Below are 25,213 nucleotides of genomic sequence, written 5' to 3' on the forward strand. Positions count from 1 at the left end.
CAACCTACTGCAGCCGAACATAGTAAATATTAGTGATATAAATGCTATTTAAATGCAAGTACTGTATATATTTGCTGTTTAATGTGGGGCTGTCGTTAGGTCTGGAAGCTTCAGCTATAGCTGGTGCAGAAATCTGAGGATGGACTGGTGATGGGAACAGACTGCTGCCAGCATATTTTACTGCTGTTAAGAGACCTGCGCTGGCTTCCAATCTGCTTCTTGGACCAGGTTCAAAGCCTTGAACAACGTGGGCTCAGGATATCTTAAAGACTGCCTTGCCTGACTGTCCCACCTCAATCACAGAGATGATCTGGGGGAGAACCATGAGTTGGTCCCTCATAAACCAGAAGTATGATTCATGTCAAGAAGGAAACATACAATACCTTCAGTTTAGGAGACCCTACTCTTTGCAATTCCTTCCCACTAGAAATCAGGCAGACACCGTCTCTGCTACGTTTCAGACCTCAGCTTAAAACAGCATTGTTTCAGGAAACCTTTGCATCACGAATGTTGCTCTATGGTTCTACTATGCTTTTTAAATTAAGTATGTTTTATTTTTTCTGTAAGCTGCTTTGGGACATATGCCAAGTCTTCTTATGGTCACTGCCTAACCCATGCATGTCAATCCTGGCCCACTCAGCCATTTTTTCTGTTATATTTTATTACATTTTCACATATACACTCCAATACAGAATATTTCTTTTCTTTTCTTTTGTTGACTTCCCATCCCGTTTTCCATGGTGTTTTCCATTTCTCCCCCTTTGCCGCACCCTATCTTCTGTCTCTTGGACCATAACAACAATTCAATAATCTCTAATTCCTTCCGTTTCTCATAGTTGCAATCCTGCTTACGAGATCATCATTCTATAGTATTTCTTTAAGTGGTCCCCCCCCAAAAAAGGCTTCCATTCTCCCACAAAACAATCCTAATTCGGTTTTCTTATTTTGGCCTGCTAACTTTGCCAAAGTTAGTCCACCATCTTTCTTATCCATTCTTCCCACTCAGCCATTTTAGTGGTTCCAGGGAAATTACAAGGCTGAGTTTAGGGGGTTGCACACCCTATTGAGTTTGCTAATGCCTTTCTCATGGGCCCAACAAAACCTTTGCCTCAGCTGAAGCAGGAACAAAGCTGATAATTATTACTCATGTGGTAATTATCTCATCATCACCACCACTACCACCAATCTCCCACCATCAATACCACCTTTAGCTGGTCTCAGAAGACCTCTCTGCAGATGCCCCGTGATAATGTCTGGGCAACCAATGGCAACAATCCCTGGTAAGTACACAATCCCCTTTCCTCTTCTGAAATTGCTCTTCAGCCATGCTGCCAAGTTTTGCATTCTCCTCCTTTATCACCATTGTGTGCAGTTATAATCCCTGAACACTTGGAGTGTCTGTCTTTGATCATGCTATTTAAAACAAATTGATATTCACAGTACCACGTAGCACTTTTCCTGCACAGTAAAGGTGAATTATTTTTACTTCTTCAGCAAATATTTCATAAGGGGAGATGCCATCCTCCCTCATCCACCCATAAACAAGCTAACAGTCCCCCCTGCCCCCGCTCAAAAACAAAGTTTCTTCAGGTGGTGCTAAAGTACTAAGGGCTTTTTTAAAAAAAACAAAACAAAACCCTGCATGAATGGATTTAATAGGCATTTTATTTAGTTCTTTTTAGAGGCTTTATTAGCCATATAACTAGAATAAATGACCTGACATTATAGTTTAGCAAATCACAACTTCAGCGCATTTGCCTTTTGTCATGTAACATTAACATACCATCTGGGAAGTCTGGGTGACAGAGCTGGAGATCCTTGCATGTTCGGGCTGGGTTGTTCTGAGTCCCCATTGGGTATTTCATGTGCTCAATGTCCTGCTTCAGAGAGTTAAGTGAGCCAAAGATCTCCTCCATGCCGTCGGTGTAATCCAGGATGCTGTCGGCTGCATCGGACATCATGGCATCTGAAGATCTTCTGGTCTTTTTGGGTGACTGGATCGGCAAAGGTTGAATCACCTCGCCCGGAGGGCCCTGGGGAAAGCAAAAGCAATGACCTTTCTCTGCCACTTTTTTTAGAAAGTCACACAAGATTGGGTAAAAAGCCTAAGGGATATTAAGCTATTCACTTGGATTCAGGGCGTGAAAACAAAATCCTCTTAAAAGCAAGACTGCGGCATCAAGGTGGCAGCTGGAAGCCACACAGAGGATTCCCAGGGGTTCTCTGCAGGGGACTGGCTTCCCCCTTCTGATTTTTGGCCCTTCAATCTTCCACATTCAGGTGGCAAAAGAAGTACATATGTCTCATTCCGGGCCATGTTAAGCCTCTGACAGCTAAGGGAAGGGGGAGGCCTCAAAACCTCCACTTTCTCTGTTGGTCAACAGCCTTGTATAGCTGGAGGGTACAGCTTTGAACATGGGCTCATTCAGAACAGGACCAAGCTACTTTCTGGTGGTTTATTTTTCTTGCTACTAAAAAAATAAAATGCTTTGGCTTATTTCCGAGATATAATGGCTCACTCGTTTATACTTGTGGCCCACTGAGCTGCCTTCAGTCCTATCAGGGAAAAAGGTGGCATAAAATATAAATATAGGAGGAGGAGGAGGAAGAGGAGAAGGAAAGCCCAACAGCTACATATTGTGGCCTGGCAACTCCCTTGTATTTGCAGAGACAGACAGACAGGAGTTTTACTAAGCCACTGTTTGGCTTCCATATCTAATATTTAGGATTATTAAAATTATTGTAACTGACAGATGAGTTGCATTTGGTCTGTGTCACACATTAGGTCCATAGACAAAGAGCTGATGAGGGTAATTGCTGTTTTGTATTTACAAACAAGTTGCACTTAAAAATCAGGCCAGAGTCAATGCTGCGTATCAGAAAATCAGTGCATCCTTTATTTCACACCAATTTGATAACTTAGCCTGATATTACTGCTGCAGCATTTGACTATGAAATATGTGCTTCAAGTAGGCCTGATCAAATATTCACACACGGAAATGTGGACATTGACAGATTACCTATTAGTGTAACTTATAAAAGCCAATTTAAATGTTGGGTTTAAAATGTCAATAATTGCAAAGAGGGAGAGGGAGAAATCTTACGAGACTGCAAGCTCTGCATGAAACTCTTGCCAATCCCTGCTATTTGATGTGTATCTAGTGTTCCCTGATTAAGCAAGTAAAGTTTTCCACCCAGGCAATCCTAAAAATAAACAATAAATTTTGGTGACCTGTACTAATCAGGGAAATTTTCACCATTTCACTATTTTTTTCCATAAGTTGTTTACTGTTTTGCTAGTTGTAGAAAGCTGCAAGGAGCTATAGATACACAGAACATGAATCCTCATCAAGAGGATGTGGTTTTCACCCAATAACTAGCATAACACTTGCAAAATTCATTAGGTAAGTATCCATTTTACTTACAGGAGGTCCAGGGGGTCCAGGTAAACCGCCATCACCCTTCTGACCACCAGGACCCTATGAAAGAGTACAAGGGAAACCGTATTAGTGGTCATTTTGTAACCAACTGAAACAAATAATAATCAGCAATGGAAAAAGAATTTGAGAACAAAGTGACTTACTGTTGAACCTTTAGAGCCTTTGGGTCCTTGGGGTCCCTAAAAGAAAAAAGAAAAAGGTAGGTATCATTAGACGATGTTGCATTTGCCGAGGTGCAAATGTCAAAACTGATGGGCATGGCAGGAGACATGCTGCGTGCGGCTACTTACAGGTAAGCCAGGTGGACCAGGAGGACCAAGTGGGCCAGCAGCACCAGGAATTCCCTTGAAAAAGAAGATGTACAAAGTCAAGTTATTCTAGACACCCTCTGAAAGCTGAGAACCTGACTCTATTGGTGCTAAAAATTACATAGACAGCGAGTTGCAAGTGAAACTGCTGGAGTTCTATCAAGCCAAGAATGCAGGCTTGCTTGCTTGTTTTGTTTTGCATAATATGGATGAGAAATATTGAAAAACAGGGTTGTTGTTTTTTTTGTAAATATCAAAAGGATCGTAAGAACTGAGATTTCATTTAACCCACAAATCTCTTAAACAATTTGAAGGGTTGCATGAGAAAGCAAGCAGAAATTTGTTGGGTGTCGTTAGCAACATTGTGGCAAATGAGTGGGAAAATAAAGAGAAATCTTCAAAACAGGCATAGGGTTAGGAAAAATTGGTATGTCACGCTGATGAATAAGCCAATATCATTTAATCAGACAGAAATAATTAACACAGGCTCCCAATTACTGGCTTATGGGGATGGGAGATGCCCCTAAATCTACTGTGATGGTATAAGATCACTATTACTATTAAGGCTTTAATTTAACAGAAGGTACATTTGCAAACATCTTGTATACTAGTCTTCTGTGTTTTGAGCTCACGGTTTTCTTTTTCTCTCTGTTGGTGTGGTCTTCTACAATTATTTTTGAACTATGTTTTCCAAAGTGTTTTGTTTTTTTTGTTTTGTTTTCGGTAACTGCACAAAAAAGTAGACACAACCCAAAGGGAAATTCTCCCATGCAAGCTCTGCTGAAATGAAACAGAGCTGAGCTGCCCCCGGAGTATTTAATTGACATCTTTTAAAAGGAAAATAGCTCAGTAGTAAAATATAGGAGCTCACATTTTCCGGCTTTCCTTATTTAAAGAGTTTCCATTGTCAGAGCAGATTGTGGTTCTGCTATTCATCTGCCCTCATAAATCTAATTTTTCCCCCAGTGCTGAACAGATTTGTTCTATATACCCAGAACTATGCAAGAATATGCTAGTTTGGAGAGAGACTGGTCGGTTAACAGGAATGAAACCAATAAGAAAAGTGTGTGTGTTTTACTAACTCCATCTCCTTTTGCTCCAGTGGCTCCCTGGGGGCCCGGCAGACCCCTGTCACCCTTTTCTCCCTGTTCTCCTGGAGGTCCGATCAGGCCAATCAAACCAGGATGTCCCTGGAAAATATCCAAATTAAAGATTGCAGTTAATTTTATATTATTTTAAAAAACAACTTTAAAAAATGAATGGGCTACATCAAATTTAAAACAAATAAATCACTACATTATGAGAGTTAACGGATGCATCAAGTACTTTTCGTTTGGGTTACATACGAAGGACAAATTTTCACAGACCTTTTCACCCTTGGAACCTGGATCTCCTTTCAAGCCAGGCAAGCCAGGTGGACCCTACGGATATCAAGGACAAGCACGTTAAATGGAGACATGACTTTATTTTGTAATTTTGTGATATTTATCTGAACCACAAAAAGGCCCTGCTGTGCAGGTATAATCACATTTTCCAGCATTCAATGGGCAATGTTGGAGCACGCGCCGCAGGGCAGAAGGTGACCTTAAGCAAAGTGACCTTACAATGAGCACAGACTGGAGTAGTTCATTGCACTAATGGCGTACGCCAATTTGAACCCACCTTAAGTGACATTTAAAGGTCCCAGTCTGGTTCTGAAGAGACTCACTGATGCACAAACCATTTGAACAAGTTTTCGATGTTCCTGTTTTCTTAGTTTTGCTTTTGGGCAGTTTTACCCACCCACCAGGGATGCGGGTGGTGTTGTGGGTTAAACCACAAAGCCTAGGGCTTGCTGATCAGAAGGTCGGCGGTTCGAATCCCTGCGACAGGGTGAGTTCCCATTGCTCGGTCCCTGCTCCTGCCAACCTAGCAGTTCGAAAGCACGTCAAAGTGCAAGTAGATAAATAGGTACCGCTCCAGCGGGAAGGTAAACGGTGTTTCCATGCACTGCTCTGGTTCACCAGATGCGGCTTAGTCATGCTGGCCACATGACCCGGAAGCTGTACGCCGGCTCCCTCGGCCAATAAAGCGAGATGAGCGCCGCGACCCCAGAGTCGATCAAGACTGGACCTAATGGTCAGGGGTCCCTTTACCTTTACCCACCCACCACCCGAGTGAATGGGGTGCATATTCAATGCTCCTGAAGCCTGAGAGCAGCACTCAACATTAGGGGCAGTGACAGGATTTAAGCAGTGGAAATAGGGTCTGGGAGGAAAATATGGAAAATCGGCAAAATGTCCAGGATCTGATTGATTTCTGCAAAAAAAAAGCTCAACAACCTTTGTGCCCTGAATTTTAGAAATAGAAATTTTAGAAACAAAATCCATGTTATCATCTCTGGCAATGCTGATTGCCTGCCAGGGAAATGGAATCCAGTTGCAAACACCCTCCCAGGGTCTCCTCCAGCAGGTGATCAGCATTGTTGGATGACAGCACTGATCAAATGTTCATTGAGGGGAAAAGAGGGAGACTGTTGAGTGTAACAGTGTGTGTGTGTGCATCTTGATCCACAACATGGATCATTGTGGGGCATTGCTTTGTCTGAGAATTTAAACCATCAAAAGATGGTTCTAAGAGGGGTTACAAAATGAGTCCATTTGGATGTTTTATGGTTTCCATTGATATCTACTATATATTTTGGAAAATGGTTTGTCTGTACGTTTGTTTACTACAGGTTTTGCTGCCTCCAGAGATATTGTCACCAAATTTGGCATGAGGGTTCCAGAGGTGGGAGCAGAGGCCATCGATGTTTGGATGCTGCCTGCCATTTTGAATCAAGATGAGGATTGAAAACTGACTTTGATGTGATTTTACCCATTGGGGGGGGGGGTGGCAGCAGTTCAGCCACCTCTTAAGATATCATTCCCAAACTTGCCAGACAGGTTCCCAAGCTGGGGGGTGGGGATCTACATTAACATTTGGATGCTGGCTGTCATTTTGAATCAAGCTGGTGGACCAAAACATGACTTTGGTGTGACTTCACCCAATTTTTGGCATGGCTTCAACTGCCTCTCAAGACATTCCTGACATGTAAGTTTGCGGGGAGAGGGCGGGGAACAGTCTTTGTTCATGTTTGGTCACCAAGAACCATTTTGATTCAAGAAGGCAGGCTGATGGCAGACTTTGGTGTGACTTCGCCCATTTTTTTGGCTAAGGTTTGGCCGACTCTCAAGTTATTGTTGTCAAATTTCCCACAAGGGTTCCCAAGGTGGGGATGGAGGCCTGCCTTAACCTGGACCAAAATATAACAATGGATTGACTTCACCTGATCTTTGATGGGATAGGCTCAAACTCATCATCCATTTAAATACCACAATAGTTTTTTGTTTCTAAACATACCCAGAAAGCACTAATGCTTTATAAATAAAAACCATGTCCTGCATGTACCCCCAATGACACATGTCTCTATGTGGTGAGGTTACCTTATCGATATGTGACTCTTCTAATAATAATAATAATAAAAAATTTTATTTATACCCCACCCTCCCCTGCCAAGGCCGGGCTCAGGGCGGCTAACAAGCAATAATAAAAACATGTTGAATGAATACAACTTAAAACAAGATTAAAATACAACATTGAGACATTCTAAAATGTCCCTTCAAAGAATCTATTTTATTATGATGTCTGCAAAAATGTATTGAACCTTTTGTTATTTTTATTCCCACCGCACTAATGTGTTCCACACAGTTATTGTTCATTGTTTCACTGCTGTTTGTCTTGCTTGTTGTTTACGAAAACTTAATAAATGCATCTTAATTTTCTCCTCAATCTGTAGAAGGAATGCTATTGATATTATTCATATGGAATAATATTGGGGAAAGCCAAACTCAGGTCTACTAAGCTGCAACCCTAGACACACTTATAAGAATGTACGATAAACTCAAGGACTCATTGAGCACCCACTTGTGGAGATCTGAGGGGCTGGGGATAGGGATCTGAAGTGACTTTGGCTGCAATCATATACAAGCTTACCTGGAAGTAACCCCACTGAATTCAGTGGGACTTACTTCAAAGTAAACATACATAGGGTTGGGCTCTCAGTGCCTTCTGACTGCTGGTTGCCTGCTGGCAGCAGACATCTGTGAAATCACTGTATTGTTAGGAATGGTTAAGTGACCCCTTCAACCAAGTGCAGATTGAAAACAGCCCTAACTCTTCATGTGCAAAAACATTATTCAGTGTGTATCTTTTCCATTTCTTCTTTAGGATATCATTAGATGCAGAAAGCCCAGGCAAATACATAATTCATGGACAAAAAGTGAAATAGCGATGGTACATTTTCTTTTTTAAAGGTTTCTGAGATGCAGAACACAATTTTCACCTGCAGCATGTTCTGTCCTCCTACTTTATCTTAGGTTTGGTATTCTCCTCACAGATGCAGTCCATTGGAAATAGCATGGAGTCAGCATCTACGGCAAAGTTCAATCTGAACTTTAAGAGTAACCAAAGTTTAAATTTTTCAGGATGTGTGACAAATCATTAATACTTCTCCCCCTGCCATTTCCAGCTACAAAATCCAGGAGAAATGCCCAATTTGGTCTGTAATAGTTAGCATCCCTAAGGGCACTTTGTTTAATCAAAAGCTTCACAAGAAAAGGTGCTCACCATGGGACCTGGAGGACCATCTTGACCCGGTGCTCCAGGTAGACCTTGTTCTCCCTATAGGAAAGACAAATTAGGATTTTTTAGATAAGAGCATATCATAGAAGGCAAGAAGCGAGAGTTGCTAACATGTTGCAGTCAATGTACTCACCACGGGGCCAGGAATACCCCGAAGACCTTCTGGACCAGGTTTCCCTGAAGGGCCTTGAGGTCCAACTGGGCCTGTTTTTCCTGGAGCACCTTCTGAACCAGGTTCCCCCTACAATACAGGTAAAGTGATGTCAATGGATTGTTTGGCCATTGCATTTAAAGATGAAAAAACAGAGTGTGAGAAGAGAGTAAAGGGATTAGTTAGCCTGTGTTCTTATGCATTCAGAGGATCAGGGTACAATGTATTGGCACAGTTTCCTTCCATTTTTGTGTCCAAATTCTCTTCCCCGGGTAACCTTGTCCCAAATGTAACTGGAAGGAAGCCCCATTGTATAAATTCTCTTTAAACTTCAGAAGAACTGTGGTACCACGGGTTAAGTACTTAATTCATTCTGGAGGTCCGTACTTAACCTGAAACTGTTCTTAACCTGAAGCACCACTTTAGCTAATGGGGCCTCCTGCTGCTGCCGCGCTGCAGGAGCACAATTTCTGTTCTCATCCTGAAGCAAAGTTCTTAACCCGAGGTACTATTTCTGGGTTAGCGGAGTCTGTAACCTGAAGCATATGTAACCTGAAGCGTATGTAACCCGAGGTACCACTGTATTTGAAAACATGTATCTTCTGTGCGCACTTTCAATTTGTCCATGACTGGCTGTGGTTCAAATGCATCTAGAGCCATGCATCTTAAAGTATGGTGCACTTCCCAAACAAAAGGAAGGGCACTGGACATTCTTCCATATCTTGTCCTCTGCATTCCTCAATTTGTATGCATTTTTAGATCAAAACAAGATGGGTGTGAATATGTAGGATTTCCTGCCAGTTACAATGATCTTTTGTGTTACTGCCTTTGTGGAACTGCTGTAGGAAGGAGCTTTCTTCTCTGTGTTGTGGAGGTGCAGAAATGCTGTGTGTCAATCCACATAGTCCTGCTCTTCCTTTTTTCTTCTAGCATGCCTAGCCCAAGATGTGGGCTAACTGTGAACACCGCCAGTCAGGTGTCAATCTTTATTTTGTCACCAGAACCCTGTTTATGATTCGGTAATTGCAAATTCAATTGCAAATACAGTGTGGAACATGGATACAATGCGTGTAGGCTTCTTATGTGGCCACTAATAAGGGACAAACTGATAGTGCAATAAACCTCTGGCTTTATAATTACCAGCTCATCTTTTCATGTGCATTGGCCCCGTGCACAGTTAGAAAAGAAAGTAAGCAAATATCATTTACACTTGGCTTAGGATGCTAAGGGGCAGAAGCTAGGAGCATGAAAAGAAAAGGCAATTTCTCTGCAGCTGACACCAACCACAGCATGCACTTTGGAGGAAAAAACAGCACACTATTTTTGTAGCATAAAATGCATCAATTTTACCTTTGCTCCTTTTTCACCCTGCCTTCCTTCAGCACCAGCTGCTCCTGGAGGTCCCTGTCACAACAGGATAAAAGTTATGTGTGTAGGATATCTGCCGGCTCACAAATAGAGTTGGTTATAAAACATACATCAAACTGAAGAAAAGTATGAGCAGAAGATTTGTTTAGATTTGGTAAAACACTAGTGAATGATAAAAGTAAGGAAATGAATCAACTGCAAAACTGAGCTGTCGCTTTGCTAAAAATCCAAAGTACAATTGCTGCTGGAAGTTCAAAGGCTCAATAAAATTAGAAATACATCTTTTTGTACATTTCTTAATAATCCACTTTCCTATAAACACACACACCCAAAGTGCTTTACATGAAAGGTACAGGATAAAATAAGTAGTAGTAGCAGTAGTAAACAAAGATCCGTATAGTGAAAGCTATGGTTTTCCCAGTAGTGATGTATGGAAGTGAGAGCTGGACCATAAAGAAGGCTGATCGCCGAAGAATTGATGCTTTTGAATTATGCTGCTGGAGGAGACTCTTGAGAGTCCCATGGACTGCAAGAAGATCAAACGTATCCATTCTTAAGGAAATCAGCCCTGAGTGCTCACTGGAAGGACAGATCCTGAAGCTGAGGCTCCAATACTTTGGCCACCTCATGAGAAGAGAAGACTCTCTGGAAAAGATCCTGATGTTGGGAAAAATTGAGGGCACTAGGAGAAGGGGACGACAGAGGACGAGATGGTTGGACGGCGTGCTCTGGTCCATGGGGGTCACGAAGAGTCGGACACAACTAAACGACTAAACAACAACAACAAGCAGTAGTAAAAAAAAAAGAAGATCTCAAGGTTACACTTCAGTTTAAAGCAACCACAATCAACAAATGGAGATGGAGAAGAAGATAAAACAAACATAAAATCAGTAATTAAAAACCCCAGACAGCCTACTATGGCTCCCATTGCAGTGGCAAATTAAAATCCTAGAAAGGGTTAGGCAAAGAGAAAGAGTTGAGTTTTTATTTGGTGCTGAAATGCTAGCCATATCAGTGCCAGTCATGCTTCCAGAAGGAGGGCATTCTGTAATCAGGGTGCCACCATATATTTAACACCTGGTGTGACCCCATGGGCAGCATTCTTCCAGGACTATGAACCCAGGGAGACTAACCCTGGGAGAGGCTCACCCTGGGAGAGGCTTTGCTTCAGATAACTGGGTCCCAAGTTGTTTACGGCTAATTAAAGGTTGATACCTGCACTTTAAATTCCACCCAGAAACATATAGGTAGCCAATGGAGATCTTTCAGAAAGAACCGAAGGCCGTTCTTCATTCCAAATTCTATTCTTCCTTCTGAGCAATTGTACAGTGGTAGTGAATGGAGCCTGACGAAGGCTGTGTGATAATTCCTGGTCCACGTTTCTCAGCCTGCGAAATTTGCATGCCGTGCTTTACACACAAATCTCCCAAGGAGGCATTATCTGATTAGATACGAGCCTGTGTCTCCTCGGGGAAGCAGCCAAGCCCGGGCACATTAGGGCAGCCCACTGCCAACCCCTGGACCTGCTGCCAATCCTCACCATGCTTGCTTGACTGTAAGCGGGAAAGAAAGTGTGAGGCAGAAATATTGCCTGCTCACTTGTCTACTATGTCCCTCTGAGCAGCAGTGATAACTTTGGGTGCCTGAATGGAAGGTTGGCTGCAGAGGGAGGATGAGATGCTTCTGTCAATGCCAAGTTTGGCAAGGCACTGGAGGGCAGCAGGTCCCACTGAGGAAATCGCCAAAACCTTTGTTGTACTATCCCACATAGTTAAATTCTAGAAAAGCAACACAACCAGTCTTTGTCAGCAAAAACACGAAACAGTGCTGGGGTGTCTTAAAGATGAATTGATTGATAACGTTGCAGCATGCATTATTTTTTTGCAGGGAACTGCTTGTTCCACACACAATGAATTTAAAATATGTAAAGGAAGTAAGATGATCTCCACAGCACAAATGAAATGAAAAGCGGCTCTTTCGGAAGGAAGGAGAAAACAGCCATTCATCCATCTTCAAATGGAAAATACACGGGAGTGCCATCGCAGCGAATGAGCAAACACATTTAAAATAAGGGACCACTTCTAAGAGTATGACTTTTAGAATATATGTTCAATAATTGCCTATTTTTATCATGACAATGTCAGCCAGGGACGGATTTAGGTTTGATGAGGCCCTAGGCTACTGAAGGTAATGGGGCCCTTTATATGTCCAGCTGTCCTTTGTCAACAACAAAGTCTCACTGCTTTTTGTTGTTGAATATAGGCTATATGGTAATTTATGGACCTAATAGGTATCTAAAGCCATTTGCACATAACAAAATATGTATTTTATCAAAGTACCATTAATTGTTGAACTGAAATACAATTAAGAAGAAGTATATTAATAGTGAAATAATTATTAAGCTCTAACTGTATGTAGGTTTTATTTTATTTGTTTTTTATCTTATATTTTGGAAATGTACATCCAGGTTGTTTTTTCCTTTAATTTTTTTGGGGCCCCCAAGAGAATGGCACCCTAAACTATAACTTGTTTAGCTTATACGTAAATTCAGCACTGATGTCACCGCCGATGCCGGTGCTGAGTTCAATGAGATTTTGCAATCTCTAAAGTCTTTCCCATTGGATGCATGCATGCATCTGGATTGCTGGATAGAGCTAGTGGCACTGCAGTTCTTAAAAGACTTCAAAGCGTGGGATTGATTCATTCCTTCCATGATGCATACACTGTAGTAAAGCTGACGAGTCCCACATCTTATAAATAAGATCACTTTTAATGAGCAGCGGCTGCACCAAGGCCTTTTGTCTTTGATACTCCTGAAAGGTTACATTGAGCAATTGGTGAAGAAGGCCATAGGGCATGTGATATGACATCAACAATAGCCCCTTCTTAAAATTAAACAAATTCTTGTCTGCCATGCTGTATCTAAAGCCTGGTTCATACAAGCAAGCATTGGTGTTGTGAATCCCTTTAAATGCAGCCACATGAAAACTGTTCCATGCAACAACAATAATAATAACTAATAATAATTTATTATTTATACCCCGCCCATCTGGCTGGGTTTCCCCAGCCACTCTGGGCGGCTTCCAACAACTATTCATGTGTAACATTTTAATGGTTTCAGCTGCTGCATAAGAATCGAGCTCCCACACTTTGCATTTAATGTGTCCATCAATCTGCAGCTGATTTGTATGAACCAGGTGCCTTCATTATCATTGTTTCTATGCTGAATTGATCTAAATGTATTCCCCTTCCGAAATTCAGAATTCCTCCCACTACAAGACATGCTTCACACATTACAGCAGGACAACAGGTCCTTACTTTGACCCTTATTCTCTTGTCAGATTCTCAGATTGCTTTGCACCTTCCATAGTCAGGCCTCACATTACATCAGAAAGGTCTGGTGACCTGCATTGCAAAACTTGCTTAGATCATGTGGAAACTTTCCATGTAAGCCCCACCATAGCAGATGCCATGATGGAAAGAACCGACATGATCCTAGAGACCTATGTCAGTCATTAGTCATGTAATTTGGGAACCATGACCAAGACATGCATGGGAGAGGCTGCCTTCATTGGCAAGCTGAGGTTGGCAAAACCCAGCAAACAAATGAGATACCAATAATCCAGATCTCCTGAGCGTGTGTTTCTCTGTCTGCAGCATGTACCGAGAATGGCTCTATACAAAGTTGCCCATGAAACAGAACCACCACCACCCAACATTGTAGTCAATGGCAGGGCCGTCTTTAGCATATGTGCCGCTGGGGTGCAAAGATCTGCCCAGCACCCCCAAATTTAGTTTAGCCTCCAAATTAACTTTTACTATGCCTTATGTGTTGGAGGAGACTCTTGAGAGTCCCAGGGACTGCAAGAAGATCAAACCTCTCCATTCTTAAGGAAATCAGCCCTGAGTGCTCACTGGAAGGACAGATCCTGAAGCTGAGGCTCCAATACTTTGGCCACCTCATGAGAAGAGAAGACTCCCTGGAAAAGACCCTGATGTTGGGAAAGATGGAGGGCACAGGGAGAAGGGGACGGCAGAGGACGAGATGGTTGGACAGTGTTCTCGAAGCTACCAGCATGAGTTTGACCAAACTGCGGGAGGCAGTGGAAGACAGGAGTGCCTGGTTCATGGGGTCACGAAGAGTCGGACATGACTAAACGACTAAACAACAACAACAACATGTCACTATTATCATTTGATAAATAGCACTCATGCCTGCGTGGCTCCAAAAGGAGTTTTCATGTGTGTGTGTTTTGTTTAAAACCAGCTTTTCCAAAGAAGACAAAGAGCACATTGGGAGTCGGAGTAAATGCACATGTGTTTACGGGCATAGGGGGGTGTCTGCAAGATGAGATGAAAGGGCGTTGTGCGCATGCCCTGCGGAGGACCTTAAGGTCCATAAATAGCAACACCCTAGAGGTCCCGGGTCCTAAGGAAGTCAGATTAGCCTCAACCAGAGCCAGGGTCTTTTCAACACTGGCTCCAGCCTGGTGGAATGCCCTGTCTCATGAGACCAGGGCCCTGCGGGATCTGATTTCTTTCTGCAGGGCCTGTAAGACAGAGTTGTTCTGCTTGGCCTTTGGCTTGGAACCAGCCTGATCCCCTCCCTCTCTTTCCTTTTCCTTCTGCGATGGAACCCCTATTTGGGGACTTCCCTGGCTTTTCTGGCCCACGCAGGACCAGTCTGGATAACTGGCCTTGGTGAAGATTTGACATTCCCCCTGCCACAAACAGTTTTTGATCTGGGCTTCCACTGAAATGAGGATGCATTTTAGGTAGTATTTTAATCTACATTTATTTCAAATGTTCAGGGAAGTTTTTAATATTTAATGCTGTACTGTTTTTAACACTTGATTGGGAGCCGCCCAGAGTGGCTGGGGAAACTCAGCCAGATGGGCGGGGTATAAATAGATGATGATGATTATTATTATTTTTATTATTATTATCATTATCATCATCATCATCATCATCATCTTGTTTTTAAGTTGTATTTTAATCAATTGTTTCTATACCTGATGTTAGCCGCCCTGAGCCCAGTCTTGGCCGGGGAGGGCGGGGTATAAATAAAATAAAATAAAAAATAAAATAATAATAATGCGTGGGAGAGCCATCTCGGGCAGCCTTTCATTGTGGGAGCAACCTTATTTCTAGAGGAGCTGGGAGGGCCCTTGTGAGCGTGCATATACGAGTTCTTCTTCCGTAGCCTGTGCGTGCTCCCGTCGCTAGAAAGGCACATTCTCTTTCTGTCTGTCTCTCCCTCTTTCCTGTCACTCCCCCTCCTCCTGGCTTTGGTGAGCGAGACTTTCCAGAGAGCTCTCCCTGCTGCAGCATTAGCAGGCAGGTGGCGCGAGATCAGTCGTGTCAAAGGTGCCACTGATCCCACTGCCGCATAGCAGCTCAACACAATACACTTAGGCGGCTTCAGCGGCGGGTGCCTGGCGCCTGCCAGATTTCGATGCCTGGGTGCCCCACACCCCTTGCACCCCCAGGTAAAGATGGCCCTGGTCAATGGAGAAGCCTTGGCTCCCCCCAACTCCAGACTCACAGTGGGTGGTCAGGAGGATTTAATAGGAGCTTAGTAAAAAAAATTCCTTTAATGCACTGGCCATTCCAATTGCATTTGCTTATCAACAGCAACAACGTAAATTGGATTAACCCATATAGGGATACGCTGGGGGCAATAATAAGGGGACATAGGAATCAACTTCCAGGGGATGTGGGGGCTTTGACCCCCACAATAAAATATTTGAGGAGGATGAGCCCCCACAAACTTTGTGGGCATTCCCATTCAAATGTTGTATATACACTGTGTTATGTAATCAATTGCATTGGGCGGGGCCTACCTGGGCCCCCATAATATTTTATTCAAGTTGGCACCCCTGCAAGAGAGAGAACATTTTCTCTTAAGGCTTTGCCATATATTTGGTTACTTAGGCATCTATAATTTAAAAAATGTAAACTTAACAGTGTAAAGTGTGACTATGGAAAATGGGAGTGTACAGGATGTGCATCATGCACACATGCACACTTGTCAGATGGCTAGCAAGAGGCACCCTCTTGTCTTTGTGGTCCTCTGGGAGCAAACCCAGATTTGTTAGTGTGTAACACACCAACGTTCCCTTTGTTTGAAGGCAATTAATGAGTTCTATTACTACACAGGACCTACTTCAAGCAAGCTTGTAAAATGGTTACAACCAATTCTCTTCTGGTGGGAGAAGCTGTGAAAGAACTTCATTATAACTAGAAATATGTTTCTTGCATAATCTCGGAATGCAGCTGCAACATTAATTAGCAGAGCTTAAGAACACTGTGATCGCTAAATTATAAGCACAATGAATCGTGATTGCTAAACAAAAGGGGTGCATTCGTTATCAAACAGTGCCAATTCTGCATTGAATGCAAAGTGGGTAAATGAACGGCTCTCGTTAACACCCTGTGATTGCCGGCATTGCACAGATGGTGCTTCTACAAAGAAAAGATGGCTAATTGTTATTTATCTTACTTTCCTCGGCTTGAGTTTTGTAGTATTGCAGGCTTAAAAAAACAAAAAAAAAAATTGCACAAAAGATCTGAGCAACAAGAAGGACACGGAATTAATGTACGTCCTCCACCCCCAGGCTCTGATTTAGCTGCAGTTGAAGCTCACTGGGTCACCCTGGGCTTGTTTCTCCTTCTTTCTCTCTCTCTGAAACAGAGAGAAAAAGGGAGGTGGAGAAACATTAATTCCTTGGAAGTGTGGTGGAATAAAAATGTGATGAAATACATACATGAATAGAAAGCTACAGGCAACTAGTCTGGCATAACAACCAATGTCCTCCAATATGCATTGCCTTTTGCCGTATGAATCCAGATGTGAACTTGCAGTTTTCCCATTGCCAGGGGCTGCTTACACATCTGGATCTCTCTTGCCGAGCCCAGCCACTGTTTCATTGCCTATTTATGATTTTATCTTATGCTCTGAAGGGAACGCATTTATCAAATGCAAATAATTCCATGAGTCGACAAAGTGGCCAAAGAGGCAACTTTTTTCATTCTGCCTGATTGCCGGAGAACGTTGGGTAGCAGTTTATCTTCATCTCATTCCTCAACCTAAAGGCTTCCCTTTGAAAAACATGTTCGAAATGCTATTTGGAGTCATCAGTCAGCTGATGGAAAATATGCTTGTTTGTCTTTTAAGCAAAGTGCCATTCATTATTTATCAGGCACATAAACATGACGTGGCCGTTTGTTAGGGTGAAAAAAGCAGCCACACCTGTTTGCTCTACTACTAGCCTTTCTGTGTAGATATTGCTCAGGGGGGAAGAAAGGAATTCCACCCTCATTTACAAGTTCATGGGGCATCCTGCCGAGAAAGCAAAATGCTTTGCCCATAATGGGAAAACAATGCCAGCATAAATCATTGTTAGATTCCAGCTCCCATCCCCCTTTTTTAAAAAATATTGTTTTACATGACATTTAAAGAAGGCTCGCAGTTACCTGTTCAAGCATTTTACCTTTACAGTGGGAAGGCCCATTCTACATATGGATGTGAATGTCTTTGTGTAAAGTAGCTGATTCTGGCAACCCAGTCAGATAGGCAGCTAATAATAATAATAATAATAATAATAATAATAATAATAATAAATGTGTCCACCAAGTATAAATGGCCAGCTCCACGTTAAGTAGACCCCTGGCAAAATACGCTCCCTTGGCTCCCACCTAGCCACTGTTTTTTAAAAAATTCCCACAACATCCCAGAGCTGTACCCTTGTGGTGCTGGGGAAAATTCAAAATGCTAGGCCTTCATGGGACTCGATATTCCTGATCACATGACAGCTTCTAAGTACCTTCAGCTGGAAGTCTATGAGAAAGTCTGAGAGGAACCATAGAGGAGCCAACACTGGGGCAGGGTTTCTGTACCCCCATCTCTTCTTCAGACATTGAATTCTTATTTGTTCAGGCATATAGGGTCTAAGTGACATTAGAATCATAGTAAAAGAATGAGAGGCTCTCCTTCATAAATAAATAAAAAAACACCTTATGATCAATAACAGCTGATTCACATGCTACTTTTTTAGATGGTGAAGTCACCATGAAGTATTTTTAGCAGATCAATTTTTGCCTGGCAAATAGATTGTGGAATGGAATCCTCTTACGACAAGAGCTGGTATTTCACATTGTAGTGCAAAGCACAGGTGATTAGCATTTTGGCTAAAACAACAAGATTCTTGAGCTTGAATTAGTGCATACAACAGGTCAGGTTGGGGATGGTGCTGAAAGCTTTAAGCAAACTGTTTCACAGAGAGAATTTTATGGGGAAAGATACTATTTCCTTATCCCCAGCATTTTTAGCTAGTTGGATAGAAACACTAACAAATTCTTGAGGTTTTGCACCATAACACTCACTTTTTTCCACCTAAAAAGTCAGGGGAAATGTCTGTGCATGTTATGGAGGGAATGCCTACGGGTGGCATGCCTACGGATTTTCCTCCTCTAAAAACTGTGTGCGTGTTATGGTTGGGTGCGTGTTATAGAGCAAAAAATATGGTAATTGCCAAATGCAGCACCGTTGATTTAAAGGCTTCCTGGAATGACCAATTGACTGTTGTGGTGGAAGAAGAAACTGATTTGGAAAGACACTCAAGAGTGTGAAATAGAAAGGAGGAAAAAATAGAAAGGAGGAGGGCTCCTGCCTGGGAAAGTGTGAGGGGTGAAATAAGGTGAGAACACACACCAGAGTGGGGAGTGCAAGAGTGGAAGGAGAAAGGGCAATGGATATGTTAGTCAACATGATTGTGGAGCCCAGGGGGTTTCTGCTTCCAAGCAATGAATCTGCACTCAATCTCCCAGTTACTGAGTAGGTGGAAATATAAATTCATAGTGGCATTGCTTTCCAGAAGGGGTCTGGAGTCACAGCACCATAAGAAAAACCAGCAGTGTCGCTTGTGAAATGTAGCTTGTACCGCAGAATTGTCACTGTAGCTTCTAGGAGAAACACGTACTGCTCTTTTGAGAAATATCCCATCGAAAGTCAAACATTTGTTTTTATGCCACCTGTGTCAACAGGAGAGGTTTACAACACACGCCTAACTGTGTCTAAAGGTAAAGGGACCCCTGACCATTAGGTCCAGTCGTGGACGACTCTGGGGTTGCAGCGCTCATCTTGCTTTATTGACTGAGGGAGCCAGCGTACAGCTTCGGGGTCATGTGGCCAGCATGACTAAGCTGCTTCTGGCGAACCAGAGCAGTGCACGGAAATGCAGTTTAATTTCCCGCTGGAGTGGTACCTATTTATCTACTTGCACTTTGACGTGCTTTCAAACTGCTAGGTTGGCAGGAGCAGGGACTGAGCAACGGGAGCTCACCCCGTTGTGGGGATTCAAACTGCTGACCTTCTGATTGGCAAGTCCTAGGCTCTGTGGTTTAACCCACAGCGCCACCCGCATCCCTTCTAACTGTGTCTACTGAGGCACAAATGCTATTGAACTCTGTGGGGCTTACTACCAGGTAAGTAGAAATGGGGTTGCAGCCTTAGTCAGGGGAAGAGCTCAATGGTAGAACATCTGCTTTGCATGCAGAAAGTCCCAAGTTTAATCCCTGTGCATCTCCAGTTACCACTGAGAAACTCCTGTGTCTGAAACTCTGGACAGCTACCAGTCTGTGTAGATATTGAGCTAGATCATGCAGTGGTCTGATTCAGTATGAGGTAGCTTTCTATGCTCTTCAGTTTCCCAGGGATATCGCTAGAGACCATAGCTGAGTGATAGGACAGATGTTTTGCATGGAGAAGATCCAGGTTCCATCTCCAGCACCTCATGTTTTAAAAAAAGGATCTGATAATAGGTGATAGTGATGACCTTGGTCTTAGAATCTGGAGAGCCGCTGCTGGTCATACCTTGGTTGTCAAATGGAATCCGTTCCCAAAGTCCATTTGACTTCTGAAAATGTTCGACAACCAAGGTGTGGCTTCCGATTGGCTGCAGGAGCTTCCTGCACTCAATCGGAAGCCGCAGAAGCCGTGTCAGACGTTCAGGTTCCAAAGAACGTTCACCAACTGGAACACTCACTTCCAAGTTTGTGGCATTTGGGAGCCAAAACGTTTGACTTTCAAGGCGTTCGGGATCCAAGGTACGACTGTATATACAAAACTGAGCTTGGTGGATAAACAATAGACGGACAAATGGTATGAGGCTGCTTCCTATGATTTTAGCATGTTAAGTCCAATTCCACACATAGACTTATGCTAGTAATTTGTGATCGACCAATGATCTAGGAGTGGGGGGAGGACCAACACTCTTTCATTTCCCAAAGCGTTTCCCAAAAAAGTTTGTTTGGGAAAGTGTGGATTTGGTAGGTTCATATTTAATGGGAACTTAAATTTCTTCCTCATCCCTAAACAAGATTAAACTAACATTCTAGATAGCATTTAGACTAGGGATGGGTGGCCACCATCTTGTACTTCAGCTGATGGGACAAAATGACCAAAATGTGTGAGTGAGCTTCCCCGGGCTTGGGGAGCACATGTCTATGAGATGTAAAGCTCCTTTGCTCCCAAGGATTAGAACTGTCTATTCATTCCCCCCCCCCCTTTTTTAAAGCCTCTGGGAGGTATTGCACACTTCCTTCAAGTGTGTTGTGCTTGGATGAAACAAAGTTACAATGGCAAAAAGCCTTTTCCCTCAGCTCTAATAAACTTATTCATTGTTAAATCTTCGACCGAGTCATATCCCACTTCTAGTGGAAAGATTACTAATGCCACAGTAATCGTTTTCAGCATTATAAATGTGCAGTAAGTTGGTGGAACAAATAGATTATTGTGTAAAATAGATAAAACTAATTAAGCATGTCAGCTCACTCAAGCCTATTATATAGAACAGTTTATCTCATTTTGTTAAATAGATTATGGCTTACATTTAATGGTGCTGTATGTTTAAAAAACTGTTAAAAATTCAACTAATTAGTTGAGAAAGAGGGTTTAGATGATCATACATCTGCATAGATTATTGTGTATCTGCAAAGCATCAAAAGATTAATGATAGTAGGGTAATTACAGACCTATCAACTTTTTGAAGGTTACTAAAACATTGCTATTTTTTTCTGAAGACACTGCTTTTTATTAGGCACTGAACATTATTCTATCTTAAAACGTATTACTTGGGAGTAAGCTTCACTCAATGAATTTAGAACTATAGTGTTTTCTAAGCAACAGAATATAAAGTAGTGATATGTGGTTGTTTTCTGAGCAAGGCCAAATCGAATTATTGCCACAGACAATCAACTTACTTTTTTAAAAAAGAAAAGAAAAGAAAGAGTATTATTATTATTATTATTGGCAGGCATATATGCAGGCATATGGATATAAAATGAAACAGAAAAAAATAAAATATCTTGGCCATTCTTGTTCCATGACAAAACTCCTCTGAAAATTGCATTTTTTTGTTTTGGCTGTCACCGAATCAAATAATTTTTAGTTCATTAACCTGAATTTTCAACCAGTTAACCAATTTAATTTCAATGAATTTGTATTTTACCAACACTTCCATGGCGGTAACTTTCTGATACATTGAAAAGGGGTGTGATAATAAACTGAGAAATAAGAGCTAGAGCTGACTCCGAAGAATGATGCAGATAATTGCATTGCAAACCTCAGAACTGCTTTTCTTAATAGCTCTGTGTCTGTGTAGAATGTGATATCGGCAAACAGGAGTCACAAAATAATTTGGTAGCAATGTTGTTGTTGTTAAGAAGTAGAAGTAGAAGGCTCATTTTACCATATGTGGTGAACATGGACAATAGCTTTTGGGAGATGATTTATAATTAGCTGAAAAAGATATTTAAAGTAACTTTTCTAAAAAGACCAGAAGCTTTATTACTAGGGATAACTGGAGAAGATATCCGCCCCCAAAGATAAATATTTTTCTTTACAAAACGACAGCAAAACAAATACTATGCACACAAAAATGGCGCAGTGTGGTGGCACCTACCAAGGAAGAATGGCGGCTGAAATTGATAAAATATGTAGAATTGGCAAGTCTGACGTGTAAAATTAGAGATCAGAGAGAGACTGGTTTTTCAAAAGATTGGGAAATGTTTTCAGAATACTTAAAAACTCAGTGTAAATATGTTAAAACACAAATAGGGTTTGAGTAAGAACAGCAGGGGGTGAACTTTTTGGGGTTTTTTTTGCAAAAAGGTGAAAGTATAGAGTAACTATAATATGCAGCATAAATTGAAAATTTGGGGAAACCATGAAGGGAGGGAGGGGGAGTCATAGGTGGAATGATTGTTAAATTTGAAATATTGTTGAATTGTTTATTTGTTTAAAAATCTATAGATAAAATTATAGAAAATAAAGAAATTTGGATGTAATAAACTGTGGTTTAACGGGGATTATAGTTTCTTTGGACATTTAAAATATTCAGGATACTACTACTGAGAAAACAACAGGATTCCCATCCTGATCAGCTTTTAACCGACTCTCAATCTTGCTTTCCCTAGTTCCAGCTCAGCCACCTGAAGCAGTTGGTTGTCAACTACAAAAGCTGATGTCATTTTGCAATAAAAAGGTGATTAAAAGTTAGTCTCAAGGTGCCATCAAACACATTTCTTTCATCACGGAAGACTAGCACACGGGTTTTATAATGTATTAATATTTTAGCTTTCACTGTCTGTTGCTGGAACACACCAGAACAAAAACAGCCCTAAAAAACCCAAGCTACTGTGCCATTAAGCCACAGGCTTGCTGATTAAAATTTGTCCCAATTAAATTGATCAAAGCTTGCTGCACTAGTTTCAATGAATTAGCATATAATAATGAGCAATGGAGTTTTTTTTTCCTTTTAGAAAAATGGCAATTCTAGAGGAAAAAACAACAGAACAGGAAGAGCTGAATAATGCATTTGCACTAGGGTCGCTTAAAATAATAATTAAAAAATGACCATGCACTCATTACAAAATGTACTCAACATGTATTACAGCCATTCTGACCCTGTTCTAAAGGTAAAGGTAAAGGTACCCCTGCCCGTACGGGCCAGTCTTGACAGACTCTGGGGTTGTGCGCCCATCTCACTTAAGAGGCCAGGGGCCAGCGCTGTCCGGAGACACTTCTGGGTCACGTGGCCAGCGTGACATCGCTGCTCTGGCGAGCCAGAGCCGCACACAGAAACGCCGTTTACCTTCCCGCTGGTAAGCGGTCCCTATTTATCTACTTGCACCCGGAGGTGCTTTCGAACTGCTAGGTTGGCAGGCGCTGGGACCGAGCAGCGGGAGCGGACCCCGCCGCAGGGATTCGAACCGCCGACCTTTCGATCGGCAAGTCCTAGGCGCTGAGGTTTTAACCCACAGCGCCACCTGCGTCCCTGGCGACCCTGTTCTAACATACAGCAATTGCTTATCATCACCAACTCTATGATCCACAACTCAGGTACAATGACAAACTTAAGTGTATTTATACCCCTAAAGGTCATTGGTACCAAGGGACAGTTCTGATGCAATCTCACACACAATTCATAACTTCTCTGCAAGTAAGAATGGAAACAACACATCTTCCCAAATATGGTACATTTCTGTTAAAACTCTTTACTGTGTACAAGCTGGATCTTGAAGCTACACACAGAGAAAAAATATCATATGAATGGATTACCATAAACTTGATCTTTGACATTATTATGCCTTCCTATGAGACTGATCCTAGATTGTGGATGTGTGAGATAAATCAACTTAATTACTTCAATGAAGTATTGCAGAAAAAGCTGCAGTCAAAACTCCACCTTTAGAGTACGGTCAAACCTTGGTCGTCGGACGTAATCCGTTCCGGAAGCACGTTCGGCTTCCAAAATGTTCGACAACCAAGCTGTGGCTTTTGATTGGTTGCAGGAGCATCCTCCTGCGTTGGATTTTCGAAAACCAGAGCATTTACTTCCCGGTTTCGACGTCGGGAGCCGAAATGTTTCAAAATGGAGGTGTTCGGGATCTGAGGTTTGATGGTAACTTGAAGTTGAAATATGCTGTACCAGAAGTGGCCATGAAGTATGGCATAAAAGACTTCAGCTTGTGTGGTGGGAATTTCCCCCTACCTTTCCACATGTACCTGCTCTACCCCCCAAAACTGCCTTGGGGTGGGTTAGGGGTCAGGAGAGCCCCCAGAACAGCACATGGAGGGAGGAAGGAGGAGAAGAAGGGGCAACTGAGTTCTTTTTGCTATTTTTTAATAGGAAAACAAGCCCACAAAAACTTGAACTTGGAGCGGGGGGCACAATGTTAGGGAAATGATATTAAGGTAAAATGCCTGAAAAAAACTTGCATAGAGAAACATGACTTACTCTCTTCCCAGGAGGGCCAGGGGGTCCTGCTTCACCTGAAGGACCTGGTGGACCCTGGAAAAATAAAATATCTGTATGAATACCCTTGGTACGTGCCGCTGAAGATCAGGAAATATTGTATTGACACAGAACAGTCCTTGACACTTTCAGATATATTTGATCAGGGATCCTTTGTGGTGACAGTTGTACAAATGGACAGATCTCAAACAGTTTCTGCATCAATTACCATTTTTTTAAAAAAAAAAAGGTCCGCATGAAAATTCGTATGAATTTACATGTGCATTACTCCTAATATACACATTTCTGTATGGACGTTTTCCTAATAATATGCTCTTTTTTTGCAAACGATTCTCCCCTGATATAATGCACTTTGCATTTTATTTCTGTAAATATGTGCATATTTGTGTGCACTGTCCCCTAATATTTTTACTCAAGAAGTGCATCAAAACCCCCTCCCCTCAAATTCCTAGATAGTAATTACTCATTCACCTCTATTATAAGTGAATAACTGGAAAGGCCAGCAAGCTTTTATCTCGGGATGCCCCTGTTTTTTCACATCTAGGTTCCATTATCAGTGGAATTAATCAAGTTTAAACAGAGTAGTGTGTCCTCTTCTTAAAAACCTATTACAGTGGTACCACTGGACATTCTTCTGGAACTTCTTTGTATTGTTATTTTAGATCTCATGCGGAAATTGTTCAATTTGGTTGTGTACTTCTGTTTGCTTTAATTTTTTTGTCTGTGATTATTTGCAATTATGTCATTATGTGATTTTTATATGTTGTAAGTTGCCTTGAGCATGGTTTTGACTTTGGAAAGGCAGCTCACAAATAAAATTATTGATAGACTGATATTGAAAAGACGTTTTGATCTGATGTGGTGAGCTGGAATTCAGGCATACCTAAAATTCCCAGTTCCCACTAGCCTTGCCAAAAGTAGCTCTTTGAATTCCTTGTAACTGTCTGTCCACATAAGCATTTTATA

General features: G+C 42.0%; 1 protein-coding gene across 4 annotated transcripts in view; it reads right to left on the reverse strand.

Annotated features, from left to right (window-relative positions):
- The window catches only part of COL11A1 (collagen type XI alpha 1 chain), a 258,210-nt gene that overhangs the window by 13,184 nt on the left and 219,813 nt on the right, over positions 1–25,213 (reverse strand). For all 4 annotated transcript variants that reach the window (XM_083743153.1, XM_083743154.1, XM_083743152.1 and 1 more), the window contains 10 exons: positions 24,230–24,283; positions 9,912–9,965; positions 8,544–8,651; positions 8,396–8,449; positions 5,116–5,169; positions 4,831–4,938; positions 3,731–3,784; positions 3,584–3,619; positions 3,426–3,479; positions 1,784–2,033 (listed from right to left, as the gene is read on the reverse strand). In XM_083743153.1, the coding sequence (XP_083599279.1) occupies positions 1,784–2,033; positions 3,426–3,479; positions 3,584–3,619; positions 3,731–3,784; positions 4,831–4,938; positions 5,116–5,169; positions 8,396–8,449; positions 8,544–8,651; positions 9,912–9,965; positions 24,230–24,283 (826 nt within the window). The remainder of the gene's footprint in view (positions 1–1,783; positions 2,034–3,425; positions 3,480–3,583; positions 3,620–3,730; positions 3,785–4,830; positions 4,939–5,115; positions 5,170–8,395; positions 8,450–8,543; positions 8,652–9,911; positions 9,966–24,229; positions 24,284–25,213) is intronic.

This window comes from Podarcis gaigeae, assembly GCF_964106915.1.
Source record: "Podarcis gaigeae genome assembly, chromosome: 6".
Taxonomy (NCBI): domain Eukaryota; kingdom Metazoa; phylum Chordata; class Lepidosauria; order Squamata; family Lacertidae; genus Podarcis; species Podarcis gaigeae.